Genomic DNA, 21,378 nt, shown 5'->3' with positions numbered 1-21,378 from the left:
TGATCTCCAGTATTAGATCACATACACAGGGCAGACAGCAGTGTAAGCAGTCAACTCAGAATCCTAGTATCTCTAGCATCAGATCAGAATATCCACTAGAATCATTTTCCCACTGCACATGCTCACCTGTCCTCTAACCATTTTTCAATGTAACAGACGGAACAGATGGCAGCCATCATAACATACTATAATGATTATCTCTCTAAACAAGACAAGCATGATTTGCTAATTAAAAGTTAATTTAGCCTTTTTTCTTTTTAGTGTGACATTTCTTTTACGTATTTTTGTCCATTCCTTTAAAGATGTTATCCGTTGAAAACAAGTTATCACATATCCACAGGACAAGTGATAACTTACTGACCAGTGTAGGTCCGACTGCTGGGAACTGCCCCAACTGGCAGAACAGGGCACTTTTATTCTCCTTAGAATGGGGCGGCACTGCGCATGCTCATCCACCACTCCATTAATTACCTATGAGGTCGCAAGCGCTGCACCAAGTTTTTTCAGCAGTTCCATACAGAATGAATGGAGCGACGGTCGAGCATCCATGGACAAACCGTTCCTCGTTGGGAATAAAAATTCCCAGTTACACAGAGTGGTGTAGGTCCCCGCAGTCAGATCCTCACCAATAAGTTATCTTCTATCCTTTGTATAGGTAATAAATTGTTTTCACCAGACAACATCTATAAGCCATCTTAAAGGGAACCTGTCACCCCCCCCAGGGCCTATTAAGGTAAAGAGCCACTTTCAGCAGCACTAAGGCTGCATTCTGTGAAGGTGGCTCTTACGCTTTTGCTCCCTAATAACACTGAAATATTCACTTTTATAAATGGCGCGCCATACCTGTATTGAGTCCGGGGAGTATGTTTATTCCCCCCAACTCAACCGCCTCCCAGCCGTCAATCATCCCCTCAGCGCACCGGGCACCGCCTCCTCTGTGTTTCCTCACATCACCGGTGCCTGCGCTCTCATTTATCGGGCATGCGCCGTGCGTGCTGCACTGGAACTCACATCATCTGATGTACTGATATGGCGCCTGCGTGTAACGGAGGCCCAAGATCCCGCCCCGCAGTGTGTTATGATTTATTCACACTGCGGGGCTGGGAATCTGGAGCATGTCTGATTTGCCTTATGCCCAACTTACTTACACACTCACACACCACCATTCAGCTTGTGATCACTGACGCTGCAGACGAGTCGTATAACGCTGGAGGAAAGAGGTGGAGGGAGATGGGGACAGCCACAGAGACTAACTGCGCATGCGCCAGATTCCCAGCCCCACATTATGAATAAATCATAACACGGAGCGGGATCTCGGGCCTCCGCTACACACAGGCGCGATATCAGTACATCAGCTAATGTGAGTTCCAGTGCAGCGCGTGCGGCGCATGCCAGAAAAATGCTGCGAGGCGGTTGAGTCAAGGGGAAAAAACGTACCCACCAGACTCAATACAGGTATGGCGCGCAATTTATAAAAGTTAATATTTCAGTGTTATTAGGGAGCAAAAACATAAGAGCCACCTTCACAGAATGCAGCCTTCGTGCTGCTGAAGGTGGCTCTTTTACCTTAATAGACCCTGGGGTGGTGACAGGTTCCCTTTAAGAGCTAGGACCTCCATTACAATGATTTTTTCATGTTCCAATGCACCTAACAAAAATGCAAATGAAAAAAAAATGAAATAAACTTGCAAATAGTATTAAACATTCCTTATTGCTTTGCACACCTAAATATGAGTGCAGGATGAAACTGCACAGAATGTAGTCTGACACTTACAGGGAACCTGTTACCCCCAAAATCGAAGGTGAGCTAAGCCCACCAGCATCAGGGGCTTATCTACAGCATTATGTAATGCTGTAGATAAGCCCCCGATGTATCCTGAAAGATAAGAAAAAGAGGTTAGATTATACACACCCAGGAGCGGCCCCGTTCATGTCCGATAGGCGTCGCGGTCGGGTCCAGGGCCTCCCATCTTCTTACAATGACGTCCTCTTCTTGTATTCACGCTGCGGCTCCGGCGCACTTTGTCTGCCCTGTTGAAAGGTCAGAGAGGCCCGGCGCCTGCACACTGCAGTACTTTGCTCTGCCCTGTTACAAAGTACGCCTGCGCCGAACCTGCGGTGTGAATACAAGAAGAGGACATCATCGTAAGAAGATGGGAGGCCCCGGACCGGACCACAACGCCTACCGGACCCGAACCGGGACCTGCCCTAGGTGAGTATAATCTAACCTCTTTTTCTCATCTTTCAGGATACATCGGGGGCTTATCTACAGCATTACATAATGCTGTAGATAAGCCCCTGATGCTGGTGGGCTTAGCTCACCTTCGATTTTGGGGTGACAGGTTCCCTTTAAAGTGGTTTTCCAGTTGAAGAAAAGTTTACAGTCACAGACCGCTGAATCGTGACTGTATGTGCTTCATACACAGACGCAATTCCGCTATATTTCCCATGCATGTGGGCAGTCACATGACCGCATGTTAGTTTGCATAAAAATGCTGGAACAAAAAGCTGCAAAAACGTTGTGAGTGAACACAGCCTAAAGGTACCGTCACATTAAGCGGCGCTGCAGCGATATAGAGAACGATGCCGATCGCAGCAGCGTCGCTGTTTAGGTCGCTAGGAGACGTCAAACACCGGCAACAGCAGAACGATGCAGGAGCGATCCAGTGACGTACTTATCGTTCTCACTGGTTGTTTGCTCCATGAAAAAACATTGCTGGCATCGTTGCTTCTGCTGTCAAACATGACGAATCACGCCGACCTGACGACCAAATAAAGTTCCGGACTTCTAGCTACGACCAGCGATGTCACAGCGGGATCCTGATCGCTGCTGCGTGTCAAACACAACGAGATCGCTATCCAGGACGCTGCAACGTCACGGATCGTTGTCGTTCTCGTTGGAAAGTTGCTCAGTGTGAAGGTACCTTAAGACTGGAAAACCCCCTTTAAGTCTACATATAGCTGCAGCCATAGGAATATCTATAAAGTTGCTTCATTTCAGATGGAAAACAAACAGTTGTAAAGTTGGACATTTAGGCCAAAGAAAAAAAAAGTGTAGGCACTGGTAGCAAACAGTTTTGTAAAAGGACAGCATACAAACTTGGGTAAATACTACAAGTCCAGTTCTGCAATCAATCATTTTAGGAAGCACATAAATTAATTTTAGATTAGATAATTAGATAATTTAAAGATATTAAAAAAAAAGACCCATACCCTTTTGACACAGCTTGCTATTGGCTTTCCCAATAGGTTCTTGTATTTTATCAATGGGAAGCAATGATGTGCTGAAATATCTGTTGTATACTACTAGTGAAGATTCTGTTTCCACAGAGAGAATATGCTGTATGTTGTTCTATTTTTTGCTGTGAATAGTGAGTGATGCATATATGGGATGTCCTTAGCGCAGATGTGAAAGTAGCTTTAGAAAAAAAGGAGAGATGCATGCCAACTAATGTGAATATACAGTAATATCTTACTAATCTGAGATGTTGTTTAATAGATCATTTTATATTTAAAGGGAACCTGTAAGATGATGCACACTGCCCAAACCAGTCAGAATGTACGAGAGCCTGAGTGCATAATTACGGCCATGTATATTTTTCTCTGAAACAAGGAAGGAAGACACTAGCTTGACACTGCCCCCAGGTGGCTCTTGCCAGCACTGCTCCAGATGACTGACAGGTCACGTCCAATGTGCACACAAGGGAGAGATCAGTCTATCAACTAGCAGTGCAGGTAGAAGGCCAGGGGCCACCCGGACTACCGACGTGTCTCCCTATGTTCCCTGGACAGATCTTCAAACATCAAAGCATTTCAGAGGAAAGCATATAGAGCTTCAATCGTGCAGAGTGGCTCGAATTCCTGCTGCCCGTGGTTTAGGCAGCATGAATCAGTGGACAGTCTCCCTTTACAGGTTTTATTACAATATAAAGAATTTTTTAAAAAAATTTAAAAAAAACTTTCCATATTCAAATAGTTTATACATCAAAATAAAGCTTGAAAAATGGGACTGTTGGCAAAATTAGAAAAGCAGATTCCAAACATTCAAATATATGAACGACTAAACACTAACCTACAACATAATTTTCTGTGCCAGCAAGGAATAGTATCCACTTGGCTTGTTACCTAACACATGCACCAATAGCACTAACCAAGTAGGCTACACAAGTCTTACACACAGGACAGCGGTTTCTGGCAACCTTTCCTTACGTATTTACAGTCATCTCAAGCTAAAGTACATGTCTAGAATAATTCAGATTAAAACATTCGTGAGCCGAAGAATAAGGCATGTTAACATCCAAACTGCTTGAATCTGGCTTTTTCTTATGCCCCTTACAGTGCAAGTCAAGAAGACCACCTACATATTAGGTACTAGCTAACATTAAAAGCACTGTCTATTGAAAAATCAGCTATCACGCATCAATAGAATATGGTGATAGCAGTCAGAGCCCCAATGAATGTTGAGACCCCACTGATTGCCAGAACGAGGAACTTTTGTCCCTTTTGGACTGGAGCAGCAATGAACAACCTTGGCGGCTGCTCAATTCATTTTCAATGTGGACAGCTGGAAAAGCGGAGCACAGCGCGCGGCAGTGCATACAGGATGAATGTCGCAGATGATGAGCAGGCGCAGATGATGAGCAGGCGCAGATGATGAGCAGGCGCAGATGATGAGCAGGCGCAGATGATGAGCAGGCGCAGATGATGAGCAGGCGCAGATGATGAGCAGGCGCAGATGATGAGCAGGCGCAGATGATGAGCAGGCGCAGATGATGAGCAGGCGCAGATGATGAGCAGGCGCAGATGTTGAGCAGGCGCAGATGATGAGCAGGCGCAGATGATGAGCAGGCGCAGATGATGAGCAGGCGCAGATGATGAGCAGGCGCAGATGATGAGCAGGCGCAGATGTTGAGCAGGCGCAGATGATGAGCAGGCGCAGATGATGAGCAGGCGCAGATGATGAGCAGGCGCAGATGATGAGCAGACGCAGATGATGAGCAGGCGCAGATGATGAGCAGGCGCAGATGATGAGCAGGCGCAAATAATGAGCAGGCGCACTGCCGCTCCAGTTTAACAGGGATACAAGTGCTCTGTTCTTGCAACCAATTCATGTCTCGGTGGTTGTGCCTCCACTGACTTGGACATGTGGTAACGCCATTTCTCTGAACAAGCCTTTTAGTCTAACGTGTATGAGCAGCTTTAAAGGGAAGTACTTTTTCTAAGGGATCTGAAACGAGGTTGTCCACTTTATCTTTATTTTCACAAATGTGTCGCAGACACAACTTTGCAACGCTTATATTTTAGTAAGTAATACAGGATCTCCTCCTGCACTTAGTATGAACAGCCAGCCAGACTGCACAGCAATCATGTCCAAAACATGGCTAATGGTGAAAAAGCATGTGACCAGACCTGTCAATCAGCATTCGCCTAGCTCTCCACTGTGAGAGGTGTTTTACAACTGAAGGAGGCTGACTGACATGCCTGGTCACATGCTGCTCCACCTACAGCCATTTTACAGACAGAAATGCAGTGTTGCATGTGGGAAATGTTGTAATAAATGCAGAAGGAAATCCTATGACACTTATATATTAATAAGTGCCACAAAACGATGCCAATGCATTAAAATGAAGAAAAAGTGACCAAACTAAGTCAATTATTCCAGAACAAGGGAACAGTTCATCAGTTGAACAAATGAGGACAATACATACTGTTCCTATGCAACTATGATAGGATGTTATCTGGACCAGGTTGCACGTTTATTATATTTAGGATTATAGATAAACATGGAACCCTGTTTTGGAGAATAATTACAGAAAGCTGAAAACGGATGGATCATCTTGAGGACTGGAAAGAATACAACCAGATTCCCCAGGGGCAGGAGGAGATGCTAGAGTATGATCTTCTATAGACAGAAGGTTTGACATACATATATATATATATATATATATATATATATATACATATATATATATATATATATATATATATATACATATATATATATATATATATATGTATATATATATATATATATATATATATATATATATATATATATATATATATACACACACACATACATACATACATACATATACTCATCTTCCATACATATAATCAGGCCTATCTAACATATAGTACTTCTTGTGCAGCTATTGTGCCAGATATAATGCACCTTAGCTTATAAAATGCAAGTATATACTCCATTGGTAAATACGGTAATTCATCTTGGTGTCAACATGATGACCACACTATTTCTGCATGCGATTGATCAATAAAAATGCATGTAATGGACTAGCTACTAGGAATGAATCATTTGGTAACATGCAAGGTAAGTGTGATGACATCATCACAGAGCTCAATAATACTGGTATCAGATGTGACATCATAGAATGAATGGGCAGTCAACAGAAATCATAGTTAATGCAATATGAAACATCATCCTGGTAAAGAAATCAATATACAGCTATGTCAACTTACCGCCCAGCATCCAGTACAAGCCTCAAAATCAAGCAAAACACCTGGAAAGGGCCACTACAAGGTAGAGCCTCAAGCTTAATTCCGGCAAACCCAAGAATTTTAGGATCTAGCAATTCAGATTTTTGTCCCAGCAACAGTATATTTTATTGTGTTACATGGGTTTCAAAAAATTTTCCAGGACCTAGTCATAATAAAAAAGAAATCAACACTGGCCAGTACCAGCTTAAGGTCATGGGTGGTGCACAAGGACATACATCACAAAACCAAAGCAGAAGGGCAAATGACCCATTGGAAAAAGTAATTGCCATTTTGAGACAACCAACCTTCTTTAGCCAACCCATTTATGCTTCAAATTAATCTAGAGACTGGAGGGATGTAGGGCACATGGCACTGAACTGCAAGTTTACAGAACCCAGCACATCAGAGTGCTATTTGTCTCCACTAGTGATGAGCGAAGAGCATTGTTGCTCGGGTTTTCCTGAGCATGCTTAGGTGATCTCCGAGTATTTGTTAGTGCTCGGAGATTTAGTTTTCGACTCCTCAGCTGCATGATTTACAGCTGCTAGCCAGGCTGAATACATGTGGGGGTTGCCTGTTTGTTAGGGAATTCCCGCATGTATTCAGGCTGTCCAGCATCCGTAAATCATGCAGCTGAGGCGACAAAAACTAAATCTCTGAGCACTAACAAATACTCGGAGACCAGCAGAGCAACAATGCTATTTGCTCATCACTAGACTCCACCTAACAGTTGCTTACCACTTGCCAAAAACCTGTCATGATTTTGAAATGTAAAGTAAAGACATGGCTGTAATAGCTCTGAAACACAGATTAAATTGGTACTTTTGAAGAAGAATTCTGCTTTGATTTGTTTCTTTAATCACCATTTGAAGTTTTCTGCTAATTAGATTTCGGTGGTCAGGGGCGGACTGTGCACTGGCTCTTCTCCATGTCTACGATTCCCCGACCCTCTGCCTGCCCCTGGTATGTGAACAACCGGCATCCTCTGAAATCTCAGTAGTGACCCATTATTTAAAGACCATAGGCAGGCAGAGGGGGTGAAGAATCACAGACATGGAGAAAAAAACAAATAAAAAAAACAGTGCACAGTCTGGTCCCTGTGCATCAAAATCTAATTAGCAGAAAACTTCAAATACTGAGTAACCCTTCACCCCAAAACCATTTTCACCTCTGTGACCAGTGTCACTTTATAAGGTAATAACTCTGAAATGCCATCATATCCCAGTGATTCGGAGATTGTTTTTTCATGCCACAGTAGCAGTAAATTTAGGTCGACAGGATTTGTATTTATGAAAAGTTGGAAATTTTATGAAAATTTTAAATTCATTATTTTTGAATTTTGAGGTCCTTAACGACCAGAGGCATTTTTGGTTTTGCATTTTCATTTTTTGCTCCCCTTCTTCCCAGAGCCATAACTTTTTTATTTTTTGTTCAAAATGGCCATATGAGGGCTTGTTTTTGCAGGACAAGTTGTACTTTTGAACAGCACCGTTTGTTTTAACATATTGTACACTGGAAAACAGGAAAAAAAATTCCAAGTGATGTGAAATTGCAAAAAATGTGCAGTCCCACACTTGTTTTTTTGTTTTGTTTTATACCACGTTCACTAAATGCTGAAACTGACCAGCCATTATGATTCTCCAGGTCATTACGAGTTCATAGACACTGAACATGTCTAGGTTCTTTTTTATTTAAGTGGTGGAAAAAAAATTCCAAAGTTTGTTTGAGGGCTTATTTTTTGCGTGCCGAGCTGACATTTTTAATGCTTTAATGATACCATTTTGATGCAGATACGATCTTTTGATGCGAACTCAGCATCAGGAAAATGGCCGCCGCGATCTCCATCTGCGCACGCGCGGCATCCCGCGGCCATTTTCCTGAAGCCCCGGGCAGCAGAGGACTCCATATGCGCACGCACGGCCTCAGGAAGATGGCCGCCCCCACAGATCACCAGGGAAATAGCGCCGATCACGCGTTTTTTCTTCTCCTGCCCAGTGGATTCAGAAGATGGGCATGCGCAAACCACTACGCCACCAACGGAAATATATGCAAGATCTGGGGGAAGAAACAGCGATGTCGCCACGCCCAAATGACCTGACCAGCCTGATTGACAGGCGAAAACGGCGACTTTGGTAAGTTATTTCGGCAGCATAGGTGGGGAATCAGGGTACACAAAATACACAATAGTAACGCACAGCTCAGGCCTTATTTAACAGTATTTTTATCTCGCACTGAAAAAACGGGGTGACAGGTTCCCTTTAAATGAGAACAAAGTGGATTTCTTCACCAAAAGTATCAATTGAATCTGTATTACAGCGCCATTATAGCCATGTCTTTACTTTACAATACAAAATTGTGCAGAGGTTCTCTTTAACCAATGCCTTCCACGATTCATGTAAAACATGTAGGACAGCAATTAGTCAACTGGTAAAGTGCTAGATGGTCAAGTCTAAACTCTTACATCTGTGTTGGGCTAAACATACCAAAGAGGGTACAGGCTGGACCAAAGTAGGCAACTCATTAAAACTATATGCAATAAGATCTGCAGCAAAAAAAGTAGTCAATTCTGGACCATGGGCTTTTTCAACAGTAGAGTACAGCAAGAGTATTCATCCTGGAGTTATGACCGCAACACCACAGTGCCATGAGTTCACAGAAACTTACCTTGTTCAGATGAAACTATTCAGAAAAGCACAATAAATATTGCTAAAATAAATCGTCCACAAATACCAAACTACAATTTATGTTCAAATGGGAGGAGAACATCCAATTCACTCTGTTGCCAGAAAAATGGCAAATGTGCTGTGCTTAACAAGGGAAGTTGGCATGGTTGAGACACCCCTAAAAATTCTCCATGGAACGTACATCTTCCTAATAGAATAAATGCTTTGTCCCCGGCGTTCTCACCGTCATCTTTGTGAGACTCTACATGTGCAGGCCTTGTTCAAAAGGCTCTACATTCTGGGATGAGGCAATTAATGTCGTCTCCCATATCATATGTTCCAACTCGCTTATAATTCCAGCAGTTGGTTTCTTTGGAAATAAACTTGCTCATGAGACTAATCGGGCATTTAAACTATCCCTATTCATTCTTCTCTAGGACCAAATGTATCTCTCCTATAAGCGGTGATCCCCATATGTTATTTTCTCATGCGATCTCGCATCTTAACTATATAATGTTAAGTGAAATTCTTCCAGTAATTATGGCTGACACAGGGGTACGATATGAGAAAACATGGGCTCCATGGATGTTCTCCTCCCACTCTCCCAACAATCAGATAAAATGTTACCCTTAATACTGAATTATAGTTCACGGCTCCACAGTCATTGTAAATGGTACTCTCTCTAGAACCCACCAATATCACATATTGAGAGGTCTTCCACCATATTAATGTACAGTATATTTCAGTCCCTTGATATTTATATTGTCCGCTGTAATACTTAAATCCTGTGACCTGTCCATACTACTTTTTTATCATTTAATATGATACTGTAAGCTGTACATTTCCTCACTGTATTTTCTTCTATGTTTAATATAGTTTAGATATTTTTAAAACTAAATATAGCAATAAAATCTGAAATTGGATGAACAGTTGCTAAACTTTGGCTTAATGAAAATAGATAGACAGGCAGACAATCTGGCATGTCATATCTGATTTTGGACTGCGAATCTTTTTGTTCTCCCAGATACAAGAGAACACAGGAGTCCTCACCCAAAGCATTATTTGGTAGACAGCCATTTCATGTGTATTGTGGGCTTTAAAGCAATCCAACTGTAGAAGGACAATTATAATATATTTGAAACAATGCCGAAAACGTGAAGAAGTTCACAATGATGCCTAGATGGTGCGTATAGAAGTGCTAAATGGAAAACACAGGAACTGATGATATGAATTATCATAATCGTTCTTTTCAATTATTACAGGGTGCGTTCACATGGGGCACATGAAGTCTATGAGGTACTGGACAAATGCAACTTTAAACTGCAGGTAAATCGACACAGATTTTCACTTATCACGGCCATGGCTTACCTTTGACAAACTGTACTAACGACACCACATGGTAGGTAAAAGACTCAGGAGATGTTTTGTTGGAGAAGGAAACCTTCATGTGGTCAAAGATGGATCGGAAGTCTTTCTGACTCTTAACTGAATGGACAAGAGTACTGGCTAACATACGATCATTAGCCAGAGTCGATGGCCTTTATGATAACAGAAAATAATATTTAGATCAGATTACGGTACATGAATCTATTACTTCGCTCTTCTGTAAAAACATCTCCTTACCTCACATCATCGAGGGGAAAAGCAGGTATCCGAAGTTTGACCTCAGGATGATGAGAATCGGTTGCTCTCATTGTAATCCTAAGTGGGCTTTCCTCCCTGAACACTACTTTTTCTTTTACCTCCTCAGTTGGGTGTAAAGGGATATGGCAACTGAAGGGGTCTTTCATCTTATCATGCAGAACTGAATCAGGTGACTTCCGTTCCTTTTTACTAGATGACCTTTCACCACCTTTATCATCACCTTTATGCCTCTCTTTGGTGGTCCCTTTATGCCCTTTACTTTCCTTGATCTTTTCACCTTCCTTACTACCCTTCACTACAACTTTGGACTTGTACTTGGTCCCTTCTTCCTCAGCATTCCACTGAGATGAAGAAGAGAAACCTTTGCCTTGATCTGCTAACACGGACTTTCTAAACTGCCTATAGTCCTCTGCCTCCTCTTGGTCTTCGCTTTCTGAAACTGACAAAAACTGAGACTTAGACTCTTTTTCCAAAAGATAATCTAACATATCGCGATCGTCCCAATTTCGCCCTGTTTCCTTTTTAGTCTTATCCAATGTCTTATCCTTCTGGGTTTCTTTCTCTTTATTATTAACCTTTTCAATTGGAAATAACCTGTGCTCTTCATCCGAATATCTGGAGGAGTAAAATTAATGGATATTATTAATACAAATTGCAGATTGGAAGAAGTTAGCATCAATTCTACAGTAAGCTAATTAAAACAAAAAACACACAAAAAAAAAAAACTGCATTTCACAGATGGTGAACACAACAGGTTATCACATAGCTAGCATAATCGTTCAGATTAATAGAAAAACATTTAGAACTGAGAGTCCTCAGTGGTTGATACCTTTTAATGGCTAACTGAAAAGATGGTAAATTGCAAGCTTTCGAGACTACTCCGGTCTCTTCACTGCACTGGCAGTGAATATTCATTTCTCTTATAGCGCGCACAGTTACAGCCGCCGGCAAGCACACATCCTACTTACCTTCCCTGCGTGCCCTAGCTGCATCTCGTTCCGGTGCCAGGAGCTCTTCCGGCGAGCAATCACGAGTCCCCCACTCATTAAGGTAACGAATATTCACCCCTCTCCACTCCCATAGGCGTGGAGTGAATATTCATTACTTTAATGAGCGGGGACACGTGATCGCTCGGCCAGAAGAGCTGCTGGCGCTGAAACGAGATGCAGCGAGAGCGAACTGGGAAGGTAAGTAGGAGGTGTTTTTTTTTTATAGGAACCATGCATACAAGGATAGGGGACAGGAAGCCACGCATACGGGGACAGGGAGCCACAAGGCATACAAGGACAGGCATGGGGAGCCATGCATACCAGGATAGGGATGAGGGGACAATGCATACTCAGCTTATACTGGAGTCAATACGTTTTCCCAGTTTTTCATGGCCAAATAAGGTGCCTCAGCTTATACTCTGTTCGACTTATACTCGAGTATATACGGTATATATATATTATATATAGTGCAATAATGTAATACACACATAAAAGTTTGAGCAGTTGAACAGTTAAGCAAGCTTAAGATGAAATTATCTCTAAAAGGGCTGATGTTAAAGATGACGCATTTACTTTGAATTTGGAGGTCATATTCTGAGATCTACCCACAGATTTTCAATGATGGGCCTTTGAGCACCATTGCAAAACCTTCAGCTTGCGCCTTTTGAGGTAATCTCTTGTGGATTTTGACGCGTTTAAGAGCATTATCAATTTGTAGAAGCTATCCTCTTTTCAACTTCAGCTTTTTAAAAGGTGATGCTATGTTTGCAAGAAGAATTTGTTGAAATTTGTTTGAATTCATTCTTCCCTCTACCCGTGAGATGTTCCCCGTGCCATCAGCTGCAACACAACCCAAAAGCATGATTGATCCACCCCCATGCTTAATGGTTGGCGAGATGTTCTTTTCCTGAAATTCTGTGCTCTTTTTTTTTTCCACACATACCATTGATCATTGTGGCCAAAGAGTTCTATATTAACCTCATCAGTTCACAGGACTAATTTCCAAAATGTATCAGGCTTGTTTAGATGTTCTTTTGCATACTTCTGAAGCTGAATTTTATGGTAAGGACACAGGAGCGGTTTTCTTCTGGTGACTCTTCCATGAAGGATATACCTGTGCAGGTGTCTCCAAACAGTAGAACAGTGTCTGCTAAATCTTTTTGAAGGTGATTTGCAGTCAAGCGAGAGTTCCGATTTGCCTCCCTAGCAATCCCACGAGCAGCATTGAAATTTTGTTTGGTCTTCCAGACGTTTTCTACACCCCCAATGTTCCTGTTAAGTGTCATGTCTTAATTACATTTCCAAATAAGGAAAGGGCAACTTGAAAATGGTTTGCTATTTTGCCTTCTTATAGCCTTTTCCTTCTTTGTGGGCCTACGCCATTTTCATTTTAAGAGGGCTAGGCAACTGCTTAGAAGAACCCATGGCTGCTGTTTTTTGCACAATGGTAGAGGAGGCTGGGTTTTCATGAAGCTTGGAAATTTTGCATCACCTGCTCTTTCCTAAAGATGAAAGTGAACAAGTCAAAATCCCCAAAGGCTAATTAAGGTCTGAGCACACAAATATCCAAGGGTGCCCAAACTTTTGCATAGGCCCATTTTCTTTTTTTTGTAATTTTTTAAAATCTAAAAAATGTTAATTTTTTGTTGCCTAAATACAAAGGAAATGTCTCATCTTTAACTTTCGGTCTTTTTGAGATCATTTCATTTTTAATTTGCTCAACTGTTGACAATAACTAATTTTGAACATGAGTGCCCAACGTACGTGTGTGTATGTGTTTTTCCTGTATAAGAGCCAATATCCAGTCTCCTACGGGATTAACACTGAGGTAAAGAAAATCCCATTAATAAACTGTAAACAGGTCAAGGAATACTGTTACTTTATGACAAGAGATGTCAATTTCTATTTGACCTTTTAGTACTGTGATGAGCATTTTGGTATTGAACAAAATTGGAAGCCAATGTCCTTACCTTTTAGGAAACTTTGCACCCTTAGCAGTCTCTTGCTCTGCAGTCTCAGAGAAAGCAGCATAGTGAGGGCGCCCTTCTTCATGTGATGAGTTCTGAGACACCACAGTCTTTGCTGGACTCTTCTGAATGGGGATATGAATTGGACTATTTTGTGAGGGACTATACCTAGTTGAACCATTTCCACCAGAACCAGACCCAGACCGTTCAGGGGTATGGGCAATGGAATGTGAATTTTGAGATGTAGTGTCTTTACCAGAGTGGACCACACTAAGAATAGGGCCATCAGATTGTGAAGAGCTGTCACTGGGTGGAGAGGCTACTGGTGAAGGACTACAAGGGGATCTTGGACTGTTTTCATATGCAGAAAGCCCTGCCCAGCTCTCGCCATGCAAATCCAGTTCTTTTCCAAGTTCATCTAAAGGCTCAGAAGGGTCAAAAGCATCTTTGTGCTCGTCACCAGATTTCTCGTTTGAGGGGCTTTTTGATTTTCCAGCATCTTCAGTTTTTTGCTTAGTCTTCTCACGGGAAGCTCGAGATTTTCTCTCAGGAGATTTGCTGTAGCGCGATGAAGAACGGGATGAAGAAGATCTCTGTGACTGAGAAGACTTGTAGGATCTCTGTGATCGGCTTCTGGATCTTTGAGATGATGCAGAGCGCCTTTTTGGACTCCTAGAGCGAGACCGTCCACGGCGAGGACTTCGGGAGTACCTACGGTTCCACATTGGCCGATACCCACCACGATGGTACCTGCCGCCTCCACCTTGGTAGTAACCTCGTGCTCTTCCCCTGAAGCCGTAGGGGCGCCTCATTCCTCTATTATTTCTATAATCTCTGCGGAAATCTCTATTGTACACCCGTTCTCTACTGCGAGATCGAGAGTATGATCTTGATCTAGATCTGGAACTTGAAATTAAAATATATTTAAAACATTTTACGTCACTTGTGCTTTTAGTGTTAGCAGGCAAAAAAACAAAGCAAAGATACATCTACACTTCTGAATATTATGCAGCTTTAAAAAGACCAAAGTCTTCAGAACTAAAATTACATATTAATTCAAGAACCAGTTTTCATGACGAGTCACTGAAAGCGACAGCATTGCTTGTTATGCCCAAGTACACTTTGGTTCTAAAAAGGCTTGGGTAAGAAATCTAAAAAAATATATATACGTAATATATATATATTTATTTTTTTTACTGTTCAACTAGATTGGTTATTTACACAAATTATAGGCAATATCTAAATAGTCTCTTATTAGGACAAGAAATAGCTACAGAATGCATGAAATGGCAGCATATAAAAACAAAACAAACAACTATACAGTACAGTACATTCATGTCTCATACCTAACACAATGGCAGGGACAAGCAGTAGACAAACACTGCCTACATGGAATCATACTCCACTTTTTTACTTTCTTATTAGGCAAGTATATAAGACTTCATATTAAACTATTACAAAAGAGAGTGAATGAAGATTTGGCCATGCTTTTGCAGGTTTTCTCCATGTGTCTGAATCAGGCTGGGGAACAGATGTGCACACTTTCTCCCATAGAAGTGAGTGGAAAGAGGAATGAATGCATGTAGCCACCCCTATATTTAATAATCTACTGGGATGTGGCAGTCAGTGACCCCCTTTACCCAGCAGGTTAGAGTTCAGAGAAGCCCCCATTCATGGTTGCTGCTCCAGTTGATATGACAAGTGTGTAAAATGGGATTATACCTTCCACAAAGTCATGCAGATTAAACATTAAATACTGTTGTATGGCAAAAGAAGTAAATGGGGAACAAGGGAGTCAAAAGAATCTTCTCACTTTCATAAAAGTGCAGCTTCTACACGTGAGGAAAGTGTCAACTTATGGAGAGTTGCATGACAATCAAAGTTACCATGTAAAACAAGCCTTAGAATTGCTTTTATATATTAATAGCACATTTGCAGCCTTCTCCCTTCCAGTCTGTAATATGCATTTTAGGTAAAACCTACAATAAACAGCTATATATTATCTCCTACAGTTGCCCCTGGAACTAAGGCAAAGTACATACTGTGTTTGTGGCCCATGTTACGCCCAGGACAGAAGTCACAATAAGGATCAATGCCTGGGCTTCTATCCCATGGCAAAAAAAATTGTACTGTATGGTACATGTTTTTAGTCTTTGCCCTCTGTATAGATATGCACAGTGTACAGCAGTTTCCTATAGTTAAATCATGGATTCCAGATCCCCAAAACATATGAAAAACTAGCCAAGTGGCATACCAGTGTGCTTATAAGAGACTAGATGGAGGCCCGATGCTATCGCATCGGAAGGGTTGTGACGTGCCGATGGCGGCATGCTGCAAGGCCTGCCCCAATCGGCACGTCACCACCCTCCTGATGGAATAGCATCAGGCCTCCATCTGCACCTCCGCACTCAGGATCCCGGAGATAAGCAGCGCGGAGAGCAGCATCTCCGGGATCCATCTGCCGTGCCTGCTCTCATCCATGTGTTCAGCGATCCACACACTGTCCGGCCAACATGGCCGCCGCCGCTAGGATTGTCGGAAGTTGTAGTTTTTTGCTCTGAATTTGTTGTGGGCAGTGAGGTGCACGATGTGAGTTGTGTGAGCGGTGTCCCAGCAGCGGGGGGGTCCAGCGATGACCTGCTGGTGGTACTGCGCAAGGGCCATATTAGAATACCCATCACCTGGTTACTCCAATATGGCGGTCGGCGTACTTCCGATGAGGCGCAGTGGATTGAGGGATTCGAGGACGTCCAGACGGAAGTGGATGACAAGACAATTTAAGGTAATTATATAAATAGATACTGTGTGTAAAGTGACCCTGACAAGAGATTCATGCTTCCCAGCCCATGGGCAGCATGAATTAGACAGTGTTGGTTTGTGTTACTAGTCCTTCCGCCTGCACTGCTAAACTCCTTACCTATATCGTTTCTTCCTTGAATGTGACCTTGATCTCGAGGATGATGGAGATCGTGACCTTGAGGAATGGGACCTAGAATTTGATCGGCCCATTTTCTAAACTTAAAGTTAGCTGAAAACTGAAAAGAAACACATACAACAAAAGGGATTAGTGTCAGATAGCGAAACTGGTGTCAATTAATCTTACTACTGGATTTGAAAGTATACTACCAATTTTGGCATTTAGGAACTTGGAGCTAGTGAAAACGGGAAAAGTGGGGGGCAGTTACATAGAGTACTTTTCCTGCAGTACAGACAGTTTTTTTAAGTGAAAAAGAGCAGTGTAATACTACAGTATGTTTCATGCAGAGGCACTGCACACACACACACAAAAAAACAACCCCTACTGTAAAAGTCTCACCCTAGAGTTACAGGTGACAGCTGGGGGGTTGGCAGAACCCTTTTAATAAACAGATTTTACAAAGTGGAGAGACCTTATAAATAGATAAAAGAGTCATTTTTAATTTAAAAAAAAATCTCTGGAGCTATAAAAGAATTTAATGCTGACTTTTGCAAATGCCATGTCAAACCCATAAAAAGTCCTAAACACAAAACATATCCATTCTAGGACTGCTCTGTTCAGAACATGCCATATATCACACTGCACTCACCCACTGAAGAAACAGCCCCTTCTAAAGAGGATGTGATTCAGGATTTGGCATGTTTCAATTTATTCCAGATTTTTTTTTACATTTAAAGAGGACCTGTCACCAGGTGAAAAGTGGACAGTTTTTGTTCTTATTTTATTTCCACAGGTACTGTATTGTTTATTTTGCTCTTTTAACTCACCACATGGTTCCAGAGATGTGGGCCTTTTTATTTAGCGCTAATGTTTATGATCTTTACAAGGGGGTGATGCTCACAGGGTATTAATGAAAAAAAAATCCTGTGAGACAGGTCTCCTTGTTAAAAAAAAAAAAAAACAGAACTTAGCACCAGTAATAGGCCCATATTTCTGGCAATTAATAAAAAAAAAATGGTCAGATGGAATAAACAAGTGTTCCCATTTGAAATGATGGCAGGTCCTCTTTAACACGGACTCTCAGCACAGAATAACTGTTCAGACCAAGTACATTTTTTTTCTCATTGATTTACATTGTACTGTAAATCAATTGCGGATCTGCAGCGTTTCTGCACCTCAAAAACCGCTGCGGATCCGCAGAGAATCCGCAACGTGTGCACATAGCCTTAACTGCACCTTCCCACCTGCTTATTTTCCATTTATCTCCACCCTTCCCTGGCTCTATGAAGCCAGAGCTGTCATCAAAGAAGAGGTGAGTGGAGATAGAAGAGAAAACATGTAGGGGGGAAGGTGCACTTAAATATTTGGTCACACCAAGGGTGCACTGAGCACCTGTACTTAGTTTGAACAGTCACTCTGTGCTGACAGACTGCAAATTTTGACCACCACAATGTGATCATGGTAGTCAACGACTGGGCACAAGGGTGACATCTTCTACGGTATGTGACAACAAAGTTAATGTGATCATGGTAGTCAACGACTGGGCACAAGGGTGACATCTTCTACGGTATGTGACAACAAAGTTAATGTGATCATGGTAGTCAACGACTGGGCACAAGGGTGACATCTTCTACGGTGTGTGACAGTAAAGTTAATGTGATCGTGGTAGTCAATGACTGGGCACAAGGGTGACATCTTCTACGGTATGTGACAACAAAGTTAATGTGATCATGGTAGTCAACGACTGGGCACAAGGGTGACATCATCTACGGTGTGTGACAGCAATGTTAATGTGATCATGGTAGTCAACGACTGGGCACAAGGGTGACATCTTCTACGGTATGTGACAGTAAAGTTAATGTGATCATGGTAGTCAATGACTGGGCACAAGGGTGACATCTTCTACGGTATGTGACAGTAAAGTTAATGTGATCATGGTAGTCAATGACTGGGCACAAGGGTGACATCTTCTACAGTGTGTGACAGTAAAGTTAATGTGATCATGGTAGTCAACGACTGGGCACAAGGGTGACATCTTCTACGGTGTGTGACAGCAATGTTAATGTGATCGTGGTAGTCAATGACTGGGTACAAGGGTGACATCTTCTACAGTGTGTGACAGTAAAGTTAATGTGATCATGGTAGTCAATGACTGGGCACAAGGGTGACATCTTCTACGGTGTGTGACAGTAAAGTTAATGTGATCATGGTAGTCAATGACTGGGCACAAGGGTGACATCTTCTACGGTATGTGACAGTAAAGTTAATGTGATCATGGTAGTCAACGACTGGGCACAAGGGTGACATCTTCTACGGTGTGTGACAGCAATGTTAATGTGATCGTGGTAGTCAATGACTGGGTACAAGGGTGACATCTTCTACAGTGTGTGACAGTAAAGTTAATGTGATCATGGTAGTCAATGACTGGGCACAAGGGTGACATCTTCTACGGTGTGTGACAGTAAAGTTAATGTGATCATGGTAGTCAATGACTGGGTACAAGGGTGACATCTTCTACGGTATGTGACAGTAAAGTTAATGTGATCATGGTAGTCAATGACTGGGCACAAGGGTGACATCTTCTACGGTATGTGACAGCAATGTTAATGTGATCATGGTAGTCAATGACTGGGCACAAGGGTGACATCTTCTACGGTATGTGACAGCAATGTTAATGTGATCATGGTAGTCAACGACTGGGCACAAGGGTGACATCTTCTACAGTATGTGACAGCAATGTTACAGAATTGACATGGAATAGCTAAATGTTGGTGAATGGCACAGCGAGGCAGATTTACTAGTCAAAAGGAGACAGAACCTTGTGCTCATCCAAGTGTCACATTTATGTTTAGGGACTCATGCACCTAAGACGTCTAATTGGACCAAAATTTTGGAGCCAAAAATTATCCCGTGTACAAGCTAGTGTCAAGTTTGACAAATGCTCAACCCCTTCATTGCCAGGACATTTTTATTATTGTGCTTTTGTTATTTTCATTACCTTCTTCCAAGAGCCACAACTTTTACTTATTTTTCCATCAACTATATTTTTGCAGGACAAGTTGTAGTACTGACCAACAGCATTTTACAATACCGTTCACTAATGTACTGAAAAATGGGAACAACAATTCCAAGAATTATGAAACGGTAAAAAAAAGCAATTCTATGTTTGGCAGTTCAAAACTTACAGGTAGGTTTTTTTTGCATCTAAAGTGGTGGAAAAAAAAACAACTTAAAAACTACCATTTTGTTTATCTCACCGCATATAAGAGCAAATGAAAAAAGATCTTATACATCCTGAACGTGTACGTCACCTAGTGATGAGCGACCGTGCTCGGGTAAGGTGTTATGTGAGCATGCTGGGTGCTAACCAAGGGTCTCCGGCGTGCTTAAATATGTTGGGACCCCCGCGGCGGTTTGACAGCTGCAACGCATGTAGGGATTGTGTGTTTGATAGACAATATGATGAAAAAGTTTTGCTTGTTTTTTTTTAGACAATTCTTTTGTGCCAAAGCAGTGAAAACATAAAGCTATAAACTAGGTATCACTGTAATCATACCGCCCCGCAGCCTCGTGCCACAAAAATCTAAAGTCCTCACACAGATACGATGAGCAGAAAATAGAAACCCCACATCCTCCCCTACTGGGCCCATGGTGGGGGAACGATGCAGCCAATGAAGGCGATGATCGGCTGCAGTGGTCACCTGATGACCCCTTCCACAGGATAGAGGAGGACAGATCTGGTGCTGGTCTATAAACGTGCCCGCCATTACTGAGGCATTTCGTCACCGGTTCCCCCAGGAGGTTCGGCTCTCACTTCATCCCGAGCGCGGAACAGGTGGGAACCATCTATGTCTGAAGTAGCAGTCCCAGAATGCTGGCCAGCAGCCATTAGGGCATGCTGGGAATTGTAGTCCCCAACAGCTAGAGTGCCACCTGTAGTAAACCCATAGAAGCTAGAGTACGGAGACAGCCAGCAGAAGCCCAGCACTGCCAGGCCTGCTGCTGTACTGCATGGAGCACGGCGCCGCCACAGCATGGTGCAGGGTCCTGTGCACATCTGCCGGCGGGCGGGAGCGGCTTCTCCGCGTTACGGCACGGTGCACACAGCGGAACGCACCTGACAGAACAGCCGCAGCTCACACAGACATACGCTCGCTGTTAGTCACCATTCCTCCTCCTCTTCCTCCTCCGTGTGACGTACACGTCCGGAAGAACAGGAAGTGTCAGAACCGGAAGCCGGAATCTGGTGACGTCACTGCGTTCCCAACGTACAACAGGCCGTATGCCAACCACACGGAGCGCAGCGCCTCTAGCGGAACCACGTGTTACACCGGCTGGGAGTCACGTGCTGTACACGTCACTGCCGGATGCTTTATTTATGCGTTAGGTTGTTGCTATGACTTTTTGAGATTCGACAATTTGGGTTTTCCTCTTTCCATTTGTCTTTTTTTTTGTTTCCAGTCTCTCCCTCTTTTTCACTTCTCTCTCATCTCTCTTTTCTCCCTCGTCCCTCTGTCCTTTCCTTACTCCCTTTATTTTCTCCCTCTCTTTTCTCTCCATCTTTTCTCACTCTATTTTTTCGATCTCTTTCTTTTCTTCCTCTCTCTTCTCTCCCTCTCTCATATCTCTGTCCTCTTTTTACTTCATTTCTTTCTCTGTCCTCTCTTTACTCTCTTACTTTTCTCCCTCTATTTTTTCAG

At 42.6% G+C, this 21,378-nt stretch overlaps 1 protein-coding gene across 4 annotated transcripts in view; it reads right to left on the bottom strand.

The window, feature by feature from the left end:
• The window catches only part of BCLAF1 (BCL2 associated transcription factor 1), a 53,421-nt gene extending 32,539 nt beyond the window's left edge, over positions 1 to 20,882 (bottom strand). For all 4 annotated transcript variants that reach the window (XM_069725972.1, XM_069725971.1, XM_069725973.1 and 1 more), the window contains exons 1-5: positions 20,796 to 20,882; positions 16,679 to 16,796; positions 13,765 to 14,667; positions 10,785 to 11,420; positions 10,530 to 10,699 (exon numbers count right to left, since the gene is read on the bottom strand). In XM_069725972.1, coding sequence (XP_069582073.1) covers positions 10,530 to 10,699; positions 10,785 to 11,420; positions 13,765 to 14,667; positions 16,679 to 16,770 — 1,801 coding nt within the window. In that variant the 5' untranslated portion in view covers positions 16,771 to 16,796; positions 20,796 to 20,882. The remainder of the gene's footprint in view (positions 1 to 10,529; positions 10,700 to 10,784; positions 11,421 to 13,764; positions 14,668 to 16,678; positions 16,797 to 20,795) is intronic.
• Between the last annotated feature and the right edge of the window lie 496 nt (positions 20,883 to 21,378).

The sequence above is a fragment of the Ranitomeya imitator genome, chromosome 5 (genome assembly GCF_032444005.1).
Source record: "Ranitomeya imitator isolate aRanImi1 chromosome 5, aRanImi1.pri, whole genome shotgun sequence".
In the NCBI taxonomy this organism is placed as follows: Eukaryota; Metazoa; Chordata; class Amphibia; order Anura; family Dendrobatidae; genus Ranitomeya; species Ranitomeya imitator.
Note: the sequence above shows the minus strand (reverse complement) of the source record. Positions and strands in the feature narration are given on the sequence as shown.